The sequence below is a fragment of the Typopeltis vanoorti genome, chromosome 3, assembly GCF_054136105.1.
Source record: "Typopeltis vanoorti isolate ZY-2024b chromosome 3, IOZ_Tvanoo_1.0, whole genome shotgun sequence".
NCBI classification, from domain to species: domain Eukaryota; kingdom Metazoa; phylum Arthropoda; class Arachnida; order Uropygi; family Thelyphonidae; genus Typopeltis; species Typopeltis vanoorti.
This window is the reverse complement of record NC_143551.1, coordinates 155725892-155744425: the sequence shown is the minus strand read 5'-3', so window position 1 is coordinate 155744425 and position 18534 is coordinate 155725892. Positions and strand designations below refer to the sequence as shown.

Genomic DNA, 18534 nt, shown 5'->3' with positions numbered 1-18534 from the left:
TGCTTGGGGTAAACTATCCTACTATGGCCAAAACCTGCAGAACAGAGAAATTAGAATTGCTGTACATAAAGACTATCCGTTTCCACAACTACAACACTCAGGACTTGCTGATCATGCTTTGGACACCCACCATAGGATATACTGGAAGAATGCTACCCTACTCCATTGCAGCAAATATAAATAGCACCCCATGAGAACTAAATTAGCATCCTTGGCTGTTGGACTAAAGTACCTCTTGAGTTTCACAAAAATTCTTATCCTTGAATCTGCTTCTGCCTTAAGAAATTACCCTAACCTCAACAAATTTGACTGCATGAAACTGCCCCAAATTTGGGAAGTTTTCATCCTCTGTACTTCAGTCCAACTCTGTACTGAGAGCCTCTGTAGTAGCTTAGTCAGTATAAATGAAGCTCTTTCATCCAAAATACCCAAGTTCAATTCCCATCCATGATGTGAGGAACCTTATCTGGTCTCTTTTGACTAAAGGTGAGTTAGCCAGTCTCATACAGAGGTAGGGATTTTTTGACAACTCGGGTTTTTTCATATCCAAGAACAGGCAAACTGGCCCTGTGAACACACGCATCTACAGACATAGGACACTTGGAAGGCACAGGGCTAACCACCTTATCCTTGGGGGGGAGATGGTTGAGAAGTCCAAGTGAGGCAGCTAAAGAACCTCAATGGTTTGTGAAAACTCAAGAAGTACTTCAGTCCAACAGCCAAGGATGCTAATTTAGTTCACATGGGGTGCTATTTAGGTCATCAGGCTTACTCTCAGCTCACATGCTTCAGCCTCATTACCTAGTATAGTGCCTCCATGCACATATATTATATGTTGTTTCCAGATGATGGCAATTTGATTTCGAAGAATATACTATATTTCAGGAGAAAAGGAAAGGCAAAAGGAGAAAAGGAAAGGAAAAAAAAAAAGGAAAAGAAAAGGAAAGGGATCTGTTTTAGGGCCATTACTATTTAACTTGTATATTAATGATATTGGCGAAGATTTGGATGGAGATATTTAGTTGTTTGCAGATGATGCAAAGTTGGGAAGAACCATAAAGAGTAGTGAAGATGTTGTGGCCTTGCAAGAAGACTTGAATAAATTGAGTGATTGGGCAAGCAAATGGGGGTGTGAGTTCAATGTTGCAAAATGTAAGGTTTTAAAATTTGGAAAACAAAGATGGGATGCAGAATTTATGCTTGGTAAGAATATATTGTTGGAAGTAGAGGAAATAAGAGATCTGGGAGTGATAGTGGATAAAGATCTAAAATTTAGGGGTCACATCGCCAAAATTGTGAAGACAACACAAAGACTTCTGGGAATGATGAGGAGGACACTGACGTGTAGAAGTAGGGAGATTCTTGTTCCATTGTATAAGGCTTTGATTAGGCCACACATGGACTATTGTGCCCAGATTTGGTCACCTGGTTTTCAGAAGGATGAGGAGATGTTGGAAAGGGTCCAAAGGCGACTGACTAAGGTAGTTTCTGACCTCTGGAATGTCGAGTATGAGGAAAGATTGAAAAGATGTAATTTGCAGAGACTAGTGGAGAGAAGGAAGAGGGGAGATATGATAGAGACCTACAAGTTGGTAAGGGGTTGCTATAGGATCAATGGTGGAGAAGTTCTACAGCGAATAGTGGGAGATCAGGGGAGAACCAGAGGTCATCCCTGGAAACTGTATAAAGAGGGTGTGAGTAGGGGAGTGAGAGGCAGGTTTTTTTCGTGCAGAGTTGTGAATGATTGGAATGCCTTGCCTGAGAGTGTGGTGTCTGCAAGGAGTTTGAATGTGTTTAAGACCCGGTATGATGAGATGTGTGTGAGATAAAAGGACCTCCTAGATGAGTCTTTGACTCCATGAGGTCTTGTTTAATAATAATAATAATAATAATAATAATAAATGAGGTGAGAATTAGTACTTATGATAAGTGGAGTTGTGTCCTCTCAGAGTTTAGAATTTGGAGGAAAACAGTACTAATGGTTTTGAGGGTGTGAGGTGGAGGTGGGCCAGACAGGATGTTTAGTGGGATGCTACAGGCCAGGAAACAAAGAGGGTGAGGGGCAAGGAGATATGACAGTTTAGTAAGGGAAAAATGAGTAATCATTATGGGAGATTTTAACTACAGTAGTATAAATTGGTAAGAGAAAACAGCGTAGTAAGAAAACATAATTTCTAGAATTCTGAAGGGATCAAAATCTAGACAACATTTTGTAGAAGGAATATGACATTTGAGAGTTTCAGATTTTGTTCTAGCATTAGAGGATCTGATTGTAACTAAGATGCCATCATTGTGCCTGATTAGTGAGCGCGGCTTTTAGTCTTGACTTGGAAAATGAACAGACATGAAGAAATATCAAAGAGAAAGGAATTTATGAAGAATTATAAGACAGGCGATTATGATAGTCTTAGAAATCTGCTTGGGGTAGTTCTACGAATGGAACAAATGGAAGGGAAAGACATATTGCAGTTGCAAACTAATGAACAAATGGTTAGTCTCTATTTCCATTAATAGAGTGACTCCATGAGGGTGTGGGGATAAAAATCATTACCCCTAAAGAACTTTTTTTCTGTTGATTTGGTGCTTATGTTGATGTTAGCTTAATTCTAATATTTCCTCTTGAACATACATCAATTCTGTTTTGTTCTTTCTTTAAGATTTTATTCACTGAACTAAAATCACTTTCAACCACATCAGATGTTGGAAACTTAGAAATTCTTCAGCCATTTTAGACCACATTATTGGATAAAGTAATTCAGTTGTCTTTAATCTTCACAAATTAGTCATTCCACCTTTTTCAAAGTTTGATTGATAGTATTTAGCCTTACGGCTGTTTGGGGGTAGCTATATATGCCACCATCTAGGGAAATGATTATGAGCAAGGTGGTTTCCCATTGCCTTCCTTGTCGTACTATATCCTATGACTGTAACTTGTGTGTTCATGGGCTGGTATGCCTGCTTGCAGGACAAAAAACCACCAGATAAACTGCTGGAAAAAACCCTGCTGTCCATGTCCAAGACCGGCTAACTTGGCTATGGCTGAGAAAGATCCTTAAACTACTCACGTCATTGATGGGAATCGAACCTAGGACACTCCTTCCCCAGGCATATGGTTGTGAAGCGCATAGCCACTAAGCTAACCATGCAGACTTTTCAACGTTATAGCTGCATTTTTCATTTTATTTTAAAATCAGTTCTCAATTCAATTCAGTTCTCAGCATGAGATTAACTGAATTCAATTAGCTGAATCTTATAGCATCCATGGGCTCACATCAAAAGAAAACAAATCAGAAAATCTGTTATTCACACTGCATTTTAATGAATACAAACGGTATGGAAAAATGTTATTCTTCACACCATAAACTAATTTTCTTTGCAAAAAAAAAAATCACCAACAACATTTTCACTAAAAACTAATTTTCACCCTCATTGAGAAACAGTAGTTTAGAATGATGAAAAGGAAACTGGCATGTATTAGCCATCAGTATGAGTTGGGATTATGAGCAAATCAACCAAGGCTATAAGGCTAGTGTAAAAGTACTATGCTTGTCAATTATATTGCTGTGGATAGTGTGTCTGTTTTGTAGGATAAAAATCCCACTTTTTGGGACGAAACCCCTTGACATCTCAGAATGAGAGCAATTAATTCAGTTTCATGTTCAGTTTCTTTATGTCCTAGACAGGATTGAAATCCAAGCTTTTTCTAATCAAAGAGCAATTATCACATCATTGTGATTACCCCACCAAGACATCACCAAACCTACCTGATTAATGGCTATCAAAAAAATAACACTTTTCTTGATACCCTCATTATCTGTCATCAAAGTATTATTTTTCTCCCATTTCAGAATTGTTAATTTTATATGCTTATGTTGTTTGTTGATAAGCTAGATTATATGAAATGGTTAAGAAATGCACCTAGTCTGAGTCACTTCGACTATATTTCATTTGTTCCCACCCACAAAATATGTATCCAGTTAGAAGACAGTGGTCTTACCAGGTGAAAATCATCTACTACTTTAATGCATTTGTAAACATCTGGACTGTAGAAGGATTTAAATCCACAGGCTTACAGGATGGAGAATGAAGAATGCTTTACAATCAGGAAAGCAATTATAAAATAGAATATATATCCTATAAATGGAGACATTAGTGAAGAGGGTAGGTACGTTAAAACTGACTAATATATTATGGGTTCTCAGTAACTATTTTTATTATTATGATTATTATTTTTTAAAATAAAACATGGGGAGCAAGAGAGATAGTATTTTGATATCTTCAGTTTGTAAGCTGATTCCTTGGTGAGGTATTCTCTACAGGAAGCTAATTCAGTATAGCAATTAATGAGATTGAAAAGCTACTTGAAAAATTACCATACAAATGGCCAGTAGGAGGAGAAATGATTGTGAAAGAATGACACTGCGGGATAAAAGTGGGAATAGAGTGACTGATGCAGAGGACATAGTGGAATTGTGCAATGAACACTTTATTAGTGTATTTCATCCTGGAGGAGTAAATTTTAATACTAGAAGGATAGGGCAGGTTAGAGTTGCAGGAGGAGAACATGTTACTGAGTACTCTGGATCAAAGCTGTGGAACCAGATGATATTTCACCACGAATTTTGAGAGAATGTGCTAAGGAACTGACAGCTCCTTTGACCTGACTTTTCCTTAGCACATTCTCTCAAAATTCGGGAATGGAAGGAAGGTAAGATAGTGCCATTGCATAAGGGTGGTAGCAGACTGGAAGTGTCTAATTATAGGTCAGTTTGTGTGTCATCAGTAGTTGTTAAGATCTTGGAGAAATTAGTTAGGGACTGTAGACAACATTGGGCAGATGAGGGCAATGTTATCTGTGAGAGTCAACATGGATTTGTGAGGGGACGCTCTCGTTTTAGTAATATGCTAGCATTTTATAATAAAGTTACAAGAGCAGTAAATGAGGAAAAGGCATATACTGCCATTTTCTTGGATTTAGTGAAGGCATTTGACAGAGTGCCACATGATAAGCTGATATTTAAATTGCAGCACATGGGTTTGGATGTCAGGTTGGTCAACTGGATTCAGGATTGGCTGTCCAATAGGTATCAGAGAGTTGTGTAGGGTGGGGAAGTTTCAAGGAGGCAGAGGGTTCAGGGGCGCGGCAGTAGTGTCCGCCGCCTGCGTGCAAAACTTTAGTTGGCGCCCCTATCTCCCCCTCCAATAAAAAAATCACTTTAAAAAAAGTTTATTTCCTCCTCTTTGGCACCACAGGGCTCAGTACTGGGACCTATATTGTTTAATATTTATATCGATGAAATTGTTAGTGGACTGCAGGAAGATGTTCAGTTGTTTGCAGATGATGTGAAGCTGGGAAGGGTTAGTAATAGTGCAGATGTGGTAGTCATGCAAGAGGATTTGAATGAGCTAGACAGATTGGCAAATGAATGGCGGTTTCACTTTAATGCAGCAAAATGTAAGGTCTTGAGGTTTGGGACACATTGATGGGATGCTGCATACTCTATTGCAGGAGATATACTGGAGTTGATGATTGATAGAAACCTGAAATTCAAGGGACATATTGCAAAGGTGGTGAAGGTAACACAAAGGATTGCTGCAATAACGAGAAGGATGCTGACCTGCAGAGATAAAAGAGTTATCATTCCGATATATAAGACCCTGATCAAACCACACTTAGACTATTGTTCTCAGATTTGGTACCAGGATTTGAAGGGGATAAATTAACTGTGGAAAGGGTACAGAGGCAGATAACAAAGACAGTTTCAGCACTGTACAATGTTAATTATGAGGATCGGCTGAAGGAATGTGGACTGCAGAGTTTGGTGAATAGAAGAAGGAGAGGTGATATGATTGAGACTTTTAAACTGTTGAGAAGTGGTTACAGGGTTGACACTGGGGAGTTCTTTTGCTTGGTTGAACAGCAGGAAGGAGTGATGACAAGGGGCCTTTCGTAACATCATGGAAGTTACGAAAAGAAACTGAGCAAGAGAGTGAGGAGTGGTTTCTTTGCATGGAGGGTGGTTGAACCGTGGAATGCATTATCTGATAGAGTGGTGAGAGCGAGAATGATCAAGTATATAGTTTAAGTATGATAGACTTTGTATTTCCTTTTCTGAGAGAGACCTCCTACGTTGAGTCTTGATAGACTTGTGTTTCCTAGGAAGGATCTCCCGAGATGAGTCTTTTGACTCCTTGAAGGCCTAAATAATAATAATAATTCATGCAATGCATTCTGCTGGAATGCCTTGCATGACACCACATGCAAGGCATTCCAGTCATTCAGAACTCTTCATGCAAAAACCTGCTTCACACGCCTTTACACTTCATACAGCTTCCAAGGATGACCACTTGTTCTTTCCCAATCTCCCACCACTCTTCACAAAAGTAGGAGATGAACAGGTACAGCAATCTTGGGAAAATATGAAGTCATTTTAAACAGTGGAGTCATTTTGGCAATTCCACACCACATGGAGTGGATATGGTGAAACAAATAACATGACTGTTTAACAGACTTACAGTTTACAAGCATTCACCTTTGGCCAAAACTGTTGACTGCTACCCACCACAAGAGGTCAGATATATTGTAGCATAACAAAACAAGTCCAAAACACATTGGCTTTCTCAATCACCCTTTCAAAGAGGCATCTGTAGGGATGATATTTCCCAATGGATGAAGATATTGAAAAGAAAATCAAGTTACTGTTAAACCTCTGACAGTCTGATCAACCATTTTTTCAGATACCTGAACAATCATGCAGACTGCTGAAAGCCTACAAATGTAATTCACTTCCATTTAAAATTAAAAAATAGGGATCCTTACTTTATGATTTTCTAAAAATTTGCAAGATCCATTAATAAGAATTTTATAAAATTACTCCTGATTATGGGGGGGGGGATTATCAATTTGGAATGTAGAGTATAAAATTAGTGGGGATATATTGAAGGAGGCAGAGGAAATAAGAGATCTGGGGGTGATGGTGGATAGGGATCTAAAGTCTAGAGAACAGACACATTGCTAAATTTGTGAGGGCAGCACAATGAATTTTGGCAATGATACAGAAGTCACTGACCTATAGAAGTATAGAGATTATGGTTCCATTGTATAAAGCCCTGATTTGGCCAAATATGGACTACTGTGCACAGATTTGGTCACCTGGTTTTCAAAAGGATGAACAGATATTGGAAAGTGTCCAGAGACAACTGACTTAGGTGATTTCTGGTCTCTGAAATGTAGAGTATGGAGAAAGGTTGAGGATGCAATTTACATAGTTTAGTGGATAGAAGGAATGGTGATATGATAGAGACAAAAGTTGGTAGGGATTCTTTTCAGATTAACACATTCATTGCCAAGCTGAAAATTGGAATTTCGTGTGGTGGCCAAATTTTTTTTACTTGATAGCGACATCCACGCAATAATGCGTGATCGGCCGCTCGGTGAGAACTCGCATCACGCGATATTGCGTGATTGGCAATGAACGTGTTAAGAAAGAGGTTTTTCAAAGAATGGTAGGAGATGGGGATGAGGAAAGAACAAGAGGTCATCCCTGAAAGCTGCTAAAGTAAGGTGTGAGCAATGGAGTGAGAAGTTGGTTTTCTGCATAGAGAATGGTAAATGATTGAATGCACTGTCTGAGAGTGTGGTGTCTGCAGATAATATGAATATATTTAAGACATGGTATGATGAGCAGTGTGTATGTGTGAGAGAGATAGTGGGGCCTCCCATGATGAATCTTTGACTTCAGAGAGGGCTGAAGAAAATAATAATGTCACTAGCAGTGAGAAAAACAATCTCCAAATGATTCTTGAAAGTACACACTTATGAATCATGCACTTAACATATTTCAAATAAGTTTTTATCTTTTCCATCTTATCAAAAACATGGTAAATATGTGCACATTCCAAACAAGGGCAATTTAATACTGATAAGAAAAAGGCTCTCACTTATTCTATATAGTACAATTTTTAATTTGAATTATACAACATTTAATTACCATGTGAATGAAATCCACACAATCATTCTGTATCTTAGTTAACTGGACTCTGCTGTAAAGCAATCTCTTCAGGCAGTGGTTTTCGTTTGTAATGAGGATTTGTCACAAGCCACACTACAAGTAAGCACCATGCAAGCAGTGCAAGTCCCAAAACATTACCAAGAACTGCTGTATCTGGTAGTTCAGAATAGCGAGGACCCCTAAAAATAAAAAATTTCTAATCAAAAATTGTAATATACATATAATTATAATAATTAAGTGATTAGGATATTTTATTTTGATTAAGACAGTGTTTATCAAGGTGTGGTACACATACCAGCAGGTATTTGTGAAAAGGTCATTAGGGAGTATGAGCACTTTTTTTTAAATTTTGATTAATTTTTTTTTTACTTTATTGTCTCAGATAAGTGCAGGCCTATCTTATAACTAATTTTTCAATAACCAAAAAAATTGATGGTCATTTTACACAAAATGTATCTCTTGGCATTATTGACTAATCTGTTAGGGTTGTGTCTGGTTGATGGCATGAGTGCTTTCCAGCCATGTGATTTGAACTATTTGCATCAAAAATGATTGAGTGGTGGAGATAGAGTTGTAGAGCAGGTGCTTTCCCTCGATGAGTCTTTGGACTCCCTGGAGGTGCAAAATAATAAAAAAATAAAATAAAAAAAGTTTAAATTCAAATAGTTCAAACCACACAGCTGGAACTAACTTTTGTTGGGAATTATTCGTGTCTTAATTGTAATCCTCAGCAACTATTTCACCACCCTTGCATACATCTACAGGGTGTTCGGGATAAATTTGACATATTTATAATTAATTATATTTTTCCGTAAGTTACATGTATTAACACACACTTCTCTTCATTTAAAAGTTTGGACCCTTCTTCATTCATATACAAGATGTCAGAAAGGATGGATAGCTGGAACCCACCTGAATCATGGAAGAGAATAACTTGTATCATGATGATTCGTGCCCGCCATCAAAATAAGGATATTACGACTGCTGCCCAATGCTCCCTGAATACAGTAAAAACAATCAGGCATGAACTAGAGACTTGCAATGGTGACTACGAGGATGTAGCAAGAAGAAAGATCCCTAGCAGACGATCTGATTGCGTTCGTACAGCAGAATTCCTCGCAAATCTGCAGGAACAGGTGTTGAAGAACCCTGGCATTGGAATTCGGGCTTTGTTCGTGGAGTTGCTAACTGTAGTCAAGCCCTGGATAACAAGGGTAGCCAATGGTAGGCCGTATGTATGGCAGCAGGATTCGGCCCCTTGCCACACCTCTGGGAAAAGTCAAAAATAGTTGTCTGAAAATTTCTACGACTTCACCAGTCCAAATGTTTGGCCTCCAAACTCCCCAGACCTTAACCCCATGGATTATTTTGTATGGGGCGCAGTTGAAAAAGACACCAATCGCACTTCCAGTAATACAAAAGCCCAGTTAATGGATAAAATTAAAACAGTTTTTGCGGCCCTTCCCAGGGAGACTGTAGCATCAGCTTGTTTGAGGTTCCGAAGCAGAATTGAAGCTGTGATCGATGCTAATGGTGGTTATTTTGAGTAAATCTTGTTGATAGTATTGTAATTAACTCTGCCTGTAATGTTTTTTTGTCAATTCATTAAATTTAATAGATACAAAGAAGATTTTCTTTTTCCTTACGAAACTGTCAAATTTATCCCAAACACCCTGTATATTTGTAATAAATTATAATGAAAATGTTTTAAAAAAATAAACTTGTTTGAATTAAATATTATTTTAACTTCTCCCAAATTGCCTGTACTTGAAATGGGATCTACTGGTATCACTAAAATTTTGAAAGGGGGGTTATGTGGGTAGTGAGTCTGGGATACACTGTTGTAGAGAATAGTGTCAAATTCATATTTCCATACATTATGGAAAATTATGGAGACAACTATCGTGTTAGAGCAAAACTTTAGTTTAATATGAACAAAATGAACATTCGACGTTTCGACCTTCATATCAAGGTCATCATCTGGAGCATACACATATAATACAGAGAAACAAGCTGCACTACAATCTACATGGTTTGCTAAAGTTATTGACCAACTGTTACAACAATTACTGGCCTGACCTCTGGTGAAAAAAAAAAAAAAAACCTTTACTACATCAAAGCTAGTATAAAGCGCAGGAGAAGGAAAAGGGGAGATATGATTGAGACATTCAAATTGCTAAAGGGTTTCTATAGGATTAATTCAGAGGATATTTTTGAGATTAGGACTGGTGGTGGGAGAACTAGGGGACATCTATGGAAGCTGGGTAAGAGTGTGGTTAGTAAGGGTGTTAGAGCTGAGTTCTTTACTTTTAGAGTGGTAAATGAGTGGAATAAGCTGCCAGGGTCTGTTGTGGGTGCTATGACAGTGAATGAGTTCAAGGCAAGGTATGATAGATACTGTGAGAATGTCGAATAGTTGAGTGGGTATGATGTTTAGGGCCTCCCTCGATGAGTCTAAGGACTCCTTGGAGTCACCTGTAGTAATAATAATAATAAAAAAGCTAGAGTCCTATTATTATCTATTAGGTTACAAAATTAAATGGGGCTGGAGAGAAACATGTTTATATATACAGGGTGTTCGGGATAAATTTGACAGTTTCGTAAGGAAAAAGAAAATCTTCTTTGTATCTATTAAATTTAATGAATTGACAAAAAAAATTACAGGCAGAGTTAATTACAATACTATCAACAAGATTTACTCAAAATAACCACCATTAACATCGATCACAGCTTCAATTCTGCTTCGGAACCTCGAACAAGCTGATGCTATAGTCTCCCTGGGAAGGGCCGCAAAAACTGTTTTAATTTTATCCATTAACTGGGCTTTTGTATTACTGGAAGTGCGATTGGTGTCTTTTTCAACTGCGCCCCATACAAAATAATCCATGGGGTTAAGGTCTGGGGAGTTTGGAGGCCAAACATTTGGACTGGTGAAGTCGTAGAAATTTTCAGACAACCATTTTTGACTTTTCCCAGAGGTGTGGCAAGGGGCCGAATCCTGCTGCCATACATACGGCCTACCATTGGCTACCCTTGTTATCCAGGGCTTGACTACAGTTAGCAACTCCACGAACAAAGCCCGAATTCCAATGCCAGGGTTCTTCAACACCTGTTCCTGCAGATTTGCGAGGAATTCTGCTGTACGAACGCAATCAGATCGTCTGCTAGGGATCTTTCTTCTTGCTACATCCTCGTAGTCACAATTGCAAGTCTCTAGTTCATGCCTGATTGTTTTTACTGTATTCAGGGAGCATTGGGCAGCAGTCGTAATATCCTTATTTTGATGGCGGGCACGAATCATCATGATACAAGTTATTCTCTTCCATGATTCAGGTGGGTTCCAGCTATCCATCCTTTCTGACATCTTGTATATGAATGAAGAAGGGTCCAAACTTTTAAATGAAGAGAAGTGTGTGTTAATACATGTAACTTACGGAAAAATATAATTAATTATAAATATGTCAAATTTATCCCGAACACCCTGTATATATATATATATATATATATATATATATATATATATATATATATATACACTGGGGGGGACTTGCCCCCCCTGGTGCCTACAGCACCCAATCCCCCAAGTTCAGGGCTGGTAAGACAAAAAACATGACATAAAAACATTTCAAATTTCGGCTTATCTTTTTTTATATATAGAATAGACATATAAATGAAAAAATAAAAAAAAACTGTGATTATACATATAAATTTCAACCAATTGGTATGGAATAGTTTTCAATAAAATCTGTAAATTGCTTAGTCTTAAAGTATGCTAGATACTAAGTAGGCTGAATATGTACCATCCAATCCTTGGAATTTTTAGGCCACTATTATTGTTGAGATTAGGGTGGTTAATCAGAATTTCACAGGCTTCTTTAAATTTTCTTTCATACCAGGTTTTTGTGTGATGCAAAGAGCAGGTACTTTTCCAATTAATTTGGTGTAGGGTGTTGAGAGAGTGATTTGAGAGGCCTGCTTCACCAAAATTGTTTTTTTTTTTTTTTTTATAAGGGTTGTACATCTAGTTTCACCAATATAAAGTAAGTTACAGGTGCAGTAGATGCAATAAACTCCAGGATGTGTCAATGGGAGGAGAGGATCCTTAGAGCAGTTGAATATGTTTTTTAATTTTATAGGTGGTTTAAAAGCGGCATTAAAATTATAATGGTGTAGAATTCTATTGATTTTTTTGTGATAATCCTTTAATGTATGAGATGGCTATGGTTTTACTGTAATCTATATTCTTTTTTGATGCAGTTTTATGAAGAACTTTATTACTAGTATTTTTGTTATAGCCATTATTTATAAATGTGTTGCTAATAATTTTAATTCTTGTTTAAGAGCTTGTTGATTAGAGCAAATTGTTATGAGGAATATAAGACACAGGCCAGGAGAGTGACTAGTATGATAAGGAAGGTGAAACTGGAATATGAGAAGAGATTGGCTCTAAGATCCAAAGAAAATCCTAGGGGATTTTTTAGTTATGTGGTCAGTAGAAGGAGAAATGATTGTGGAAAAATGACATTTTGGGATAAAAATGGGAATAGAGTGGCTGATGCAGAGCACATAGTGGAATTGTACAACGAACACTTTATTGGTGTATTTCATCCTGGAGGAGTAAATTTTAATACTAGAGAGATAGGGCAGGTTTCAGGTTTAGAGGTGCGGGGGGGGGGGGGGGGGGGGGGGGAGCGTGTTCCAAATATCGAGTACTCTGGATGTCAGTAAAGCTGTGGGACTGGATGGTATTTCACCACGAGTTTTGAGAAAAAGTGCTAACGAACTTTTCCATGAAAGACTGGCTACAGGAAAGGTGCCCAGGGAATGGAAGGAAAGTAAGATAGTGCCATTGCATAAAGATGGTAGCAGACTGGAAGTGTCTAATTATAGGCCAGTTTGTGTGTCATCAGTAGTTGTTAAGATCTTGGAGAAATTAGTTAGGGACCGTATACAACATTACGTAGATGAGGGTAATGTCATCTGTGAGAGTAAACATATAGATTTGTGAGGGGATGCCCTTGTTTTAGTAATATGCTAGCCTTTTATAATAAAGTTACAAGAGCAGTAGATGAGGGGAAAGGCATATAGTGTCATTTTCTTGGATTTAGCATAGGCATTTAACAGGGGTGCCACATGATAAACTGATATTTAAGTTGCAGCACATGGGTTTGGATGTCAGGTTGGTCAACTGGATTCAGGATTGGCTGTACGATAGGATCAGAGAGTTGTGTATTGTGGGGGCAGTTTCAAGGAGGCAGAGGGTTACACGTGGGGTCCCACAGCACTCAGTACTGGGACCTATATTGTTTCACCTTTATATCAAGAACTTTGTCAGTGGATTCACGGGGATATTCAGTTGTTTACAGATGATGTGAAGCTGGGAAGGGTTATTAGTAATAGTGCAGATGTGGTAGTCCTGCAAGAGGATTTGAATAAACTAGATAGATGGGTAAATGAATGGGGTTGTCGGTTTAATGCAGCAAAATGTAAGGTCTTGATGTTTGGGACATGTCGATGGGATGCTGCATACTCTATTGGAGGAGCTATACTGGAGGAAGTAGGGGAGACAAGAGATCTGGGGTTGATGATTGATAGAAACCTGAAATTCAAGGGACATATTGTAAAGGTGGTAAAGAAAACACAGAGGATTGCTGCAGTAATGAGAAGGATGCTGACCTGCAGAGATAAAAGAGTTATCATACCGATGTATAAGACCCTGATCAGACTACACTTCGATTATTGTTCTGAGATTTGGTCCCCAGGATTTGAAGGGGATAAATTAACTGTGGAAAGTGTACAAAGGTGGATAACAAAGACAGTTTCAGGACTGTGCAATGTTTGTTATGAGGATCGGCTGAGGGAATGTGGACTGCAGAGTTTGGTGGATAGAAGAATGAGAGATGATATGATTGAGACTTTTAAACTGTTGAGAAGTGGTTACATGGTTGACCCTGGTAAGTTCTTTTGCTTGTTTGAACAGCAGGAAGGAGTGATGACAAGGGGCCATCCCTGGAAGTTACGAAAGGGAACTGTGGGCAACAGGATGAGGAGTGGTTGAACCGTGGAATGCATTGCCTGATAGAGTGGTGAGAGCGAAAACCGTCAATGAGTTTAAGGAGTGGTATGATAGACTGTGTTTCTCAGGTGCAGGGGGGGGGGACCTCCCCTCGATGAGTCTTGATAGACTTGTGTTTCCTAGGAAGGACCTTCCTCAATGAATCTTTTGACTCCTTAGAGGCCTGAATAATAATAATAAACCTGATATCAAAATTGGAGGTGTTAATCTCACCTCTTTGCTTTATGTGGATGATGTTATACTTCTAAATAAATTTGCTACAAGTCTGCAAGATTCGCTGACTAAATTCATATATCCGAATTTAGGGACACAAAACACGTGTTGAAATGATTATTTTACTTATTATTAATAAAATAACAATTTGACGTTTCGACCCTTGTATTGAGGTCATCATCTCAAGGATACATGTGTATAAGGAACCATGCTACATGCTCTTGCACTCTGAACTGGTATATGAAATCTAATCTATGCTGTTAATTAATCTTTTTCTTAGCCTGACCTCTAGTGATAATTAAATTAAATAAAATCATTAAAAAAAAAAAAATATATATATATATTTTAAAAGAATTGAATGACTAAAACCAAGATTTAAGTAAAAAAGGTTCATCATCATCATCATCATCATCATCAAATTCCTGCCATGTACCCTCAAGGGGTGTACAGGATATGATAGTACTACATGAAAAAAAATTACATCATTATTAATTTCCTATCTACAATTTTCCACCAAATCAGTCTGTTACTTGTCAAGACTCCAACATTATCAGATCTTATATTTCTATCGTCTAAAGCACTTAGTACCGTATCAATCCACCTATATCTTCGTCTTCCTCTGGGTCGTTTTGCTGCCAACCTGGCAGAGAACACTTGTTTTGCTAATCTTTCCTCGCCCATTCTGTTTAAGTGACCATACCACCTCAGATTAGCTCTGCAAACACATTCCTGGATGCTGACAATGTCAAGTTCTTTCCTAATATCCTCGTTTTTAATATGATATTGCCATTGATGCCATCTGTTCATGCCTATAATCTTTCTCAGGACTCTCATATCTGCGGTCTCTAGTCTCTGGTCAAGTGTTTTACTTCTGACCCAGCTCTCAGATCCATAAGTTAAAACTGGTTTGAACACTGTCTTGTATACAGCTAATTTAGTGTTCCAACTAATTTCTCTCTTATTCCATATGAATTTATTCAATTGACTTCCCACCATACCAGCTTTGCTGATTCTGTTGTCTATTTCTATATTTAATTTACCATCTTCACTAAAAATCGTGCCTAAATAGCTGAAATGTTTTACTTGTTCCACAGGTTCTCCATTCACAACACAGTTGACATTTTCAATGATTCTGCCTTTTTTCATTGGCTTTGTCTTTTTATTGCTGACCTTCATACCATATCTATTACAACAGCTATTCAATTTAGTCAGAGAATCTTGCAGACTTGTAGCAGACACTGAAATTAATGAAGATGACTTCATTGTTAGGAAATTTGGACTGGACAAAATCACTATTTAAAGAAAAGATATAAAAAAAAAAAGTGTAATATGATTGGTGGCACTGGTGTGAGTGTTTGAATTCCCACGATGAGTCTTTGGATGCCACGGAGGCATGGAAATAGTACTAATTACCAGAGTAAGAGTGACAGTAAATAAATCTAATAGAACGGCATGGAGAAATTTTTAGTCAGAGATCAAAAAGAGGAAATTTAAGTGAAAACTCTTTGACATGGTATATCAAAGTGAGCATATGCAAATATCACCTCTGAAATAAAAACTGTCAAAGAGAGTTCCTAGGTAAAAAATAAGGTATGTATTGCATAATGCAGCTGATCCTGACAACCCTTATTTGGCCATAACCTAACTTGTTTTTCCTCAAGTTCCTTTCCATAATTTTGTTTAGTCTCTTTTCTAACATACTTGCATAAATCTTGCTGGGAATGTTCAATAGATTCCTCTGTAATTTTCACATGCACAGTTTCATTTTCCTTTTTGTAGATGTACTGTACTATAATTATTGGTATCTGAACTTTTGAACAGGCTTTTTGAATTATGTAATGTAGCCACTGTAGAACTTTCAAACCTTCACTGAGAATTTCTGATTGAATATCATTTACTTTGGCTGCCATTCCATATTTTATGTTTTGATGGCTTTTTCTAATTTAAGTATTGATATAAATTAAAGATGCCGAGAAATTATATTCTTGGATTAATCCTTTATCCAAGTGTAAGCGAATTAAGTTTGCACATGAAGTAACTTCATGAATGGGCAACTCGTATATAGAAACTAATGACTTCACATCACTCAATTAAGGTCAAAATCGATCTGGATGACACTTCTATAATACATAGCATTGTACATGTCCATAAGGATATGTGCTTTGCATTATAGGATACTAAAGCAAGTGATGCGAAGTCGTTAGCCTTTATATACAAATAGCTCAGTCGTGAAGTTACTTCACGTGCAAACTTTGTTTGCTTACACTTGGATAGAGGATTAAACCAAGATTCAATAAGTATTGATATGTACTCCTGATGACATTCCTCCTGAATAAGTTTTATCATTCGAGAGATAGATTCCAATATTAAGACCACATGTTTATTAAATACGAACAGGATACGTGAAAACCTGACAAGTTTCGTAAGTCGTATGACTTACATCATCAGGGGCATTGGTGTATAAAAAAAGTTAAATGCAACTAACAAAGATTAAATTCATAGTCCATTAGATGTTTCCAACTAACACTGTCACATTCTGTGCTTCACATGTGTTATGTCTGAGATATGAGGAAGTTAGATTGAAGTAACTTCACAACTGGGCTACTTGTATATAGAGGCTAACGACTTCCCATCACTTGCTTTAGTATCCTATAATACAAACTTCCTCAGATCTTGGAAGTTTGTTTCAAAAAAATGAAACATTCAGTAACGAATGTTTCAATTTTTTCAATGTTACAGTTAGAAACATCTAATGGACTATGAATTTAATCTTTGTTAGTTGTGTTTAACTTTTTTATACACCAATGCCTCTGATGATGTAAGTCATACGACTTACGAAACTTATCTGGTTTCACGTATCCTGTTCGCATTTAATAAACATGTGGTCTCAAGACCAGAATCTATCTCTCGAACTACTGAACCACAGAAACCTTTGCACACAAAAGTTTTATCATTGTTCCATTAATTGCTTATCACATCTCACAATTTTGCAAAGTACTTACTCTAGACATTCAGAATGTCCATCTTCAATGTTTTATGTCACCTTTATCATTTTCAGTTTATTTCACAGTATCTTGTCTTCATTTCTAAGCTTAAGAGGTGATAAAGTTGACATAAAACATTTTGCCACCTTCATGATATTTATCTTCTATATTCTTATCAAAGTCTTTTAATGAGTTTTGTTTAGCTGATTTTACACATAGCTTAGCTTTCTTACCCCCCCCCCCCATGTTGAATTTGATTTTAATGGTATTGATGCAAACACAGATTGATAAGAAAATAACTATTTATTAACTTAAAAGCTAATATTTCACTGGTATTATATCCAGCATCTTCAGAGCACACAAACAGAGTTTGTTACAATAGCAAGACAACCACAATCCGGTATAACAGTGGGACTAGTATAAGTAATTGCAGCATGCAACACAAGACTAAAGTCCTAATTAAGGGCCATCTAAGTTATTAAACTTAGATGGCCCTTAAAAAAAAAAAAAAAAAAAAAAAAAAAAAAAAAAAAAAAAAAAAAACAGCAGTCCAAAGTTTTGAAAAATACTAGTCCAAGTCTTTGAAAGTTTTTAAAAATAGTAGTCCAAAGTTTTTGGGGAAAAAAAATTTATTTGGTCTTAGGATGACTGTCTCCCAAATCTTTGGTAGATTTATACAGCCATACTTGTTGAAGTTTGAAGTATGTTTTAAGGCTTCTGTTGATTCCAGGAACAACTTCTCTGACTTGTAGAAGCTTCTGTGCAGTACTTTTATTTTTTTTCCAATTAATCCTGTGTGCAAGGGTATCCAAAGCATGGTCTGCCAGACCCGACTTACCATAGTGAAAGTGCCAGATATATTTTTTGTGTTCACTGAGGTGGATGTCCACAGTTCTTCCTGTCTGTCTGTAGTAAGCTCGATGACATGAACAGGGCACTTCATAGACTCCTGGATGTGATAAAAGAGTGAATCTGTCCTTAGGTGAATGTATGAGAGTTGCCAATTTCGCATAAGGTTTAAATACGGTGAGTAGTTGGTGTTTGTTAAGCACTCTAGATATTTTTTCAGATGTGCCTTTAATGTATGGGATGGTGATAGTTTTGTTGTAGTCTTCAGTGGTAGATAGTGGGGGGGGGGATTTTTGGGTAGCATTTAGTATTTTATCTGTCTTATGGGGGTTATAGTCATTGGTCAGGAAGGTGTGATGCAGGTGAGAAAGTTCAGCAGTAAGAGCAATGTCTTTGGGAC

General features: G+C 37.3%; 1 protein-coding gene across 3 annotated transcripts in view; it reads right to left on the bottom strand.

Moving 5' to 3' along the window:
* The window catches only part of LOC150108684 (transmembrane ascorbate-dependent reductase CYB561-like), a 200119-nt gene that overhangs the window by 2946 nt on the left and 178639 nt on the right, over positions 1-18534 (bottom strand). For all 3 annotated transcript variants that reach the window (XM_090416150.1, XM_090416148.1, XM_090416149.1), the window contains one exon: positions 7992-8191. In XM_090416150.1, the coding sequence (XP_090272276.1) occupies positions 8026-8191 (166 nt within the window). In that variant the 3' untranslated portion in view covers positions 7992-8025. The remainder of the gene's footprint in view (positions 1-7991; positions 8192-18534) is intronic.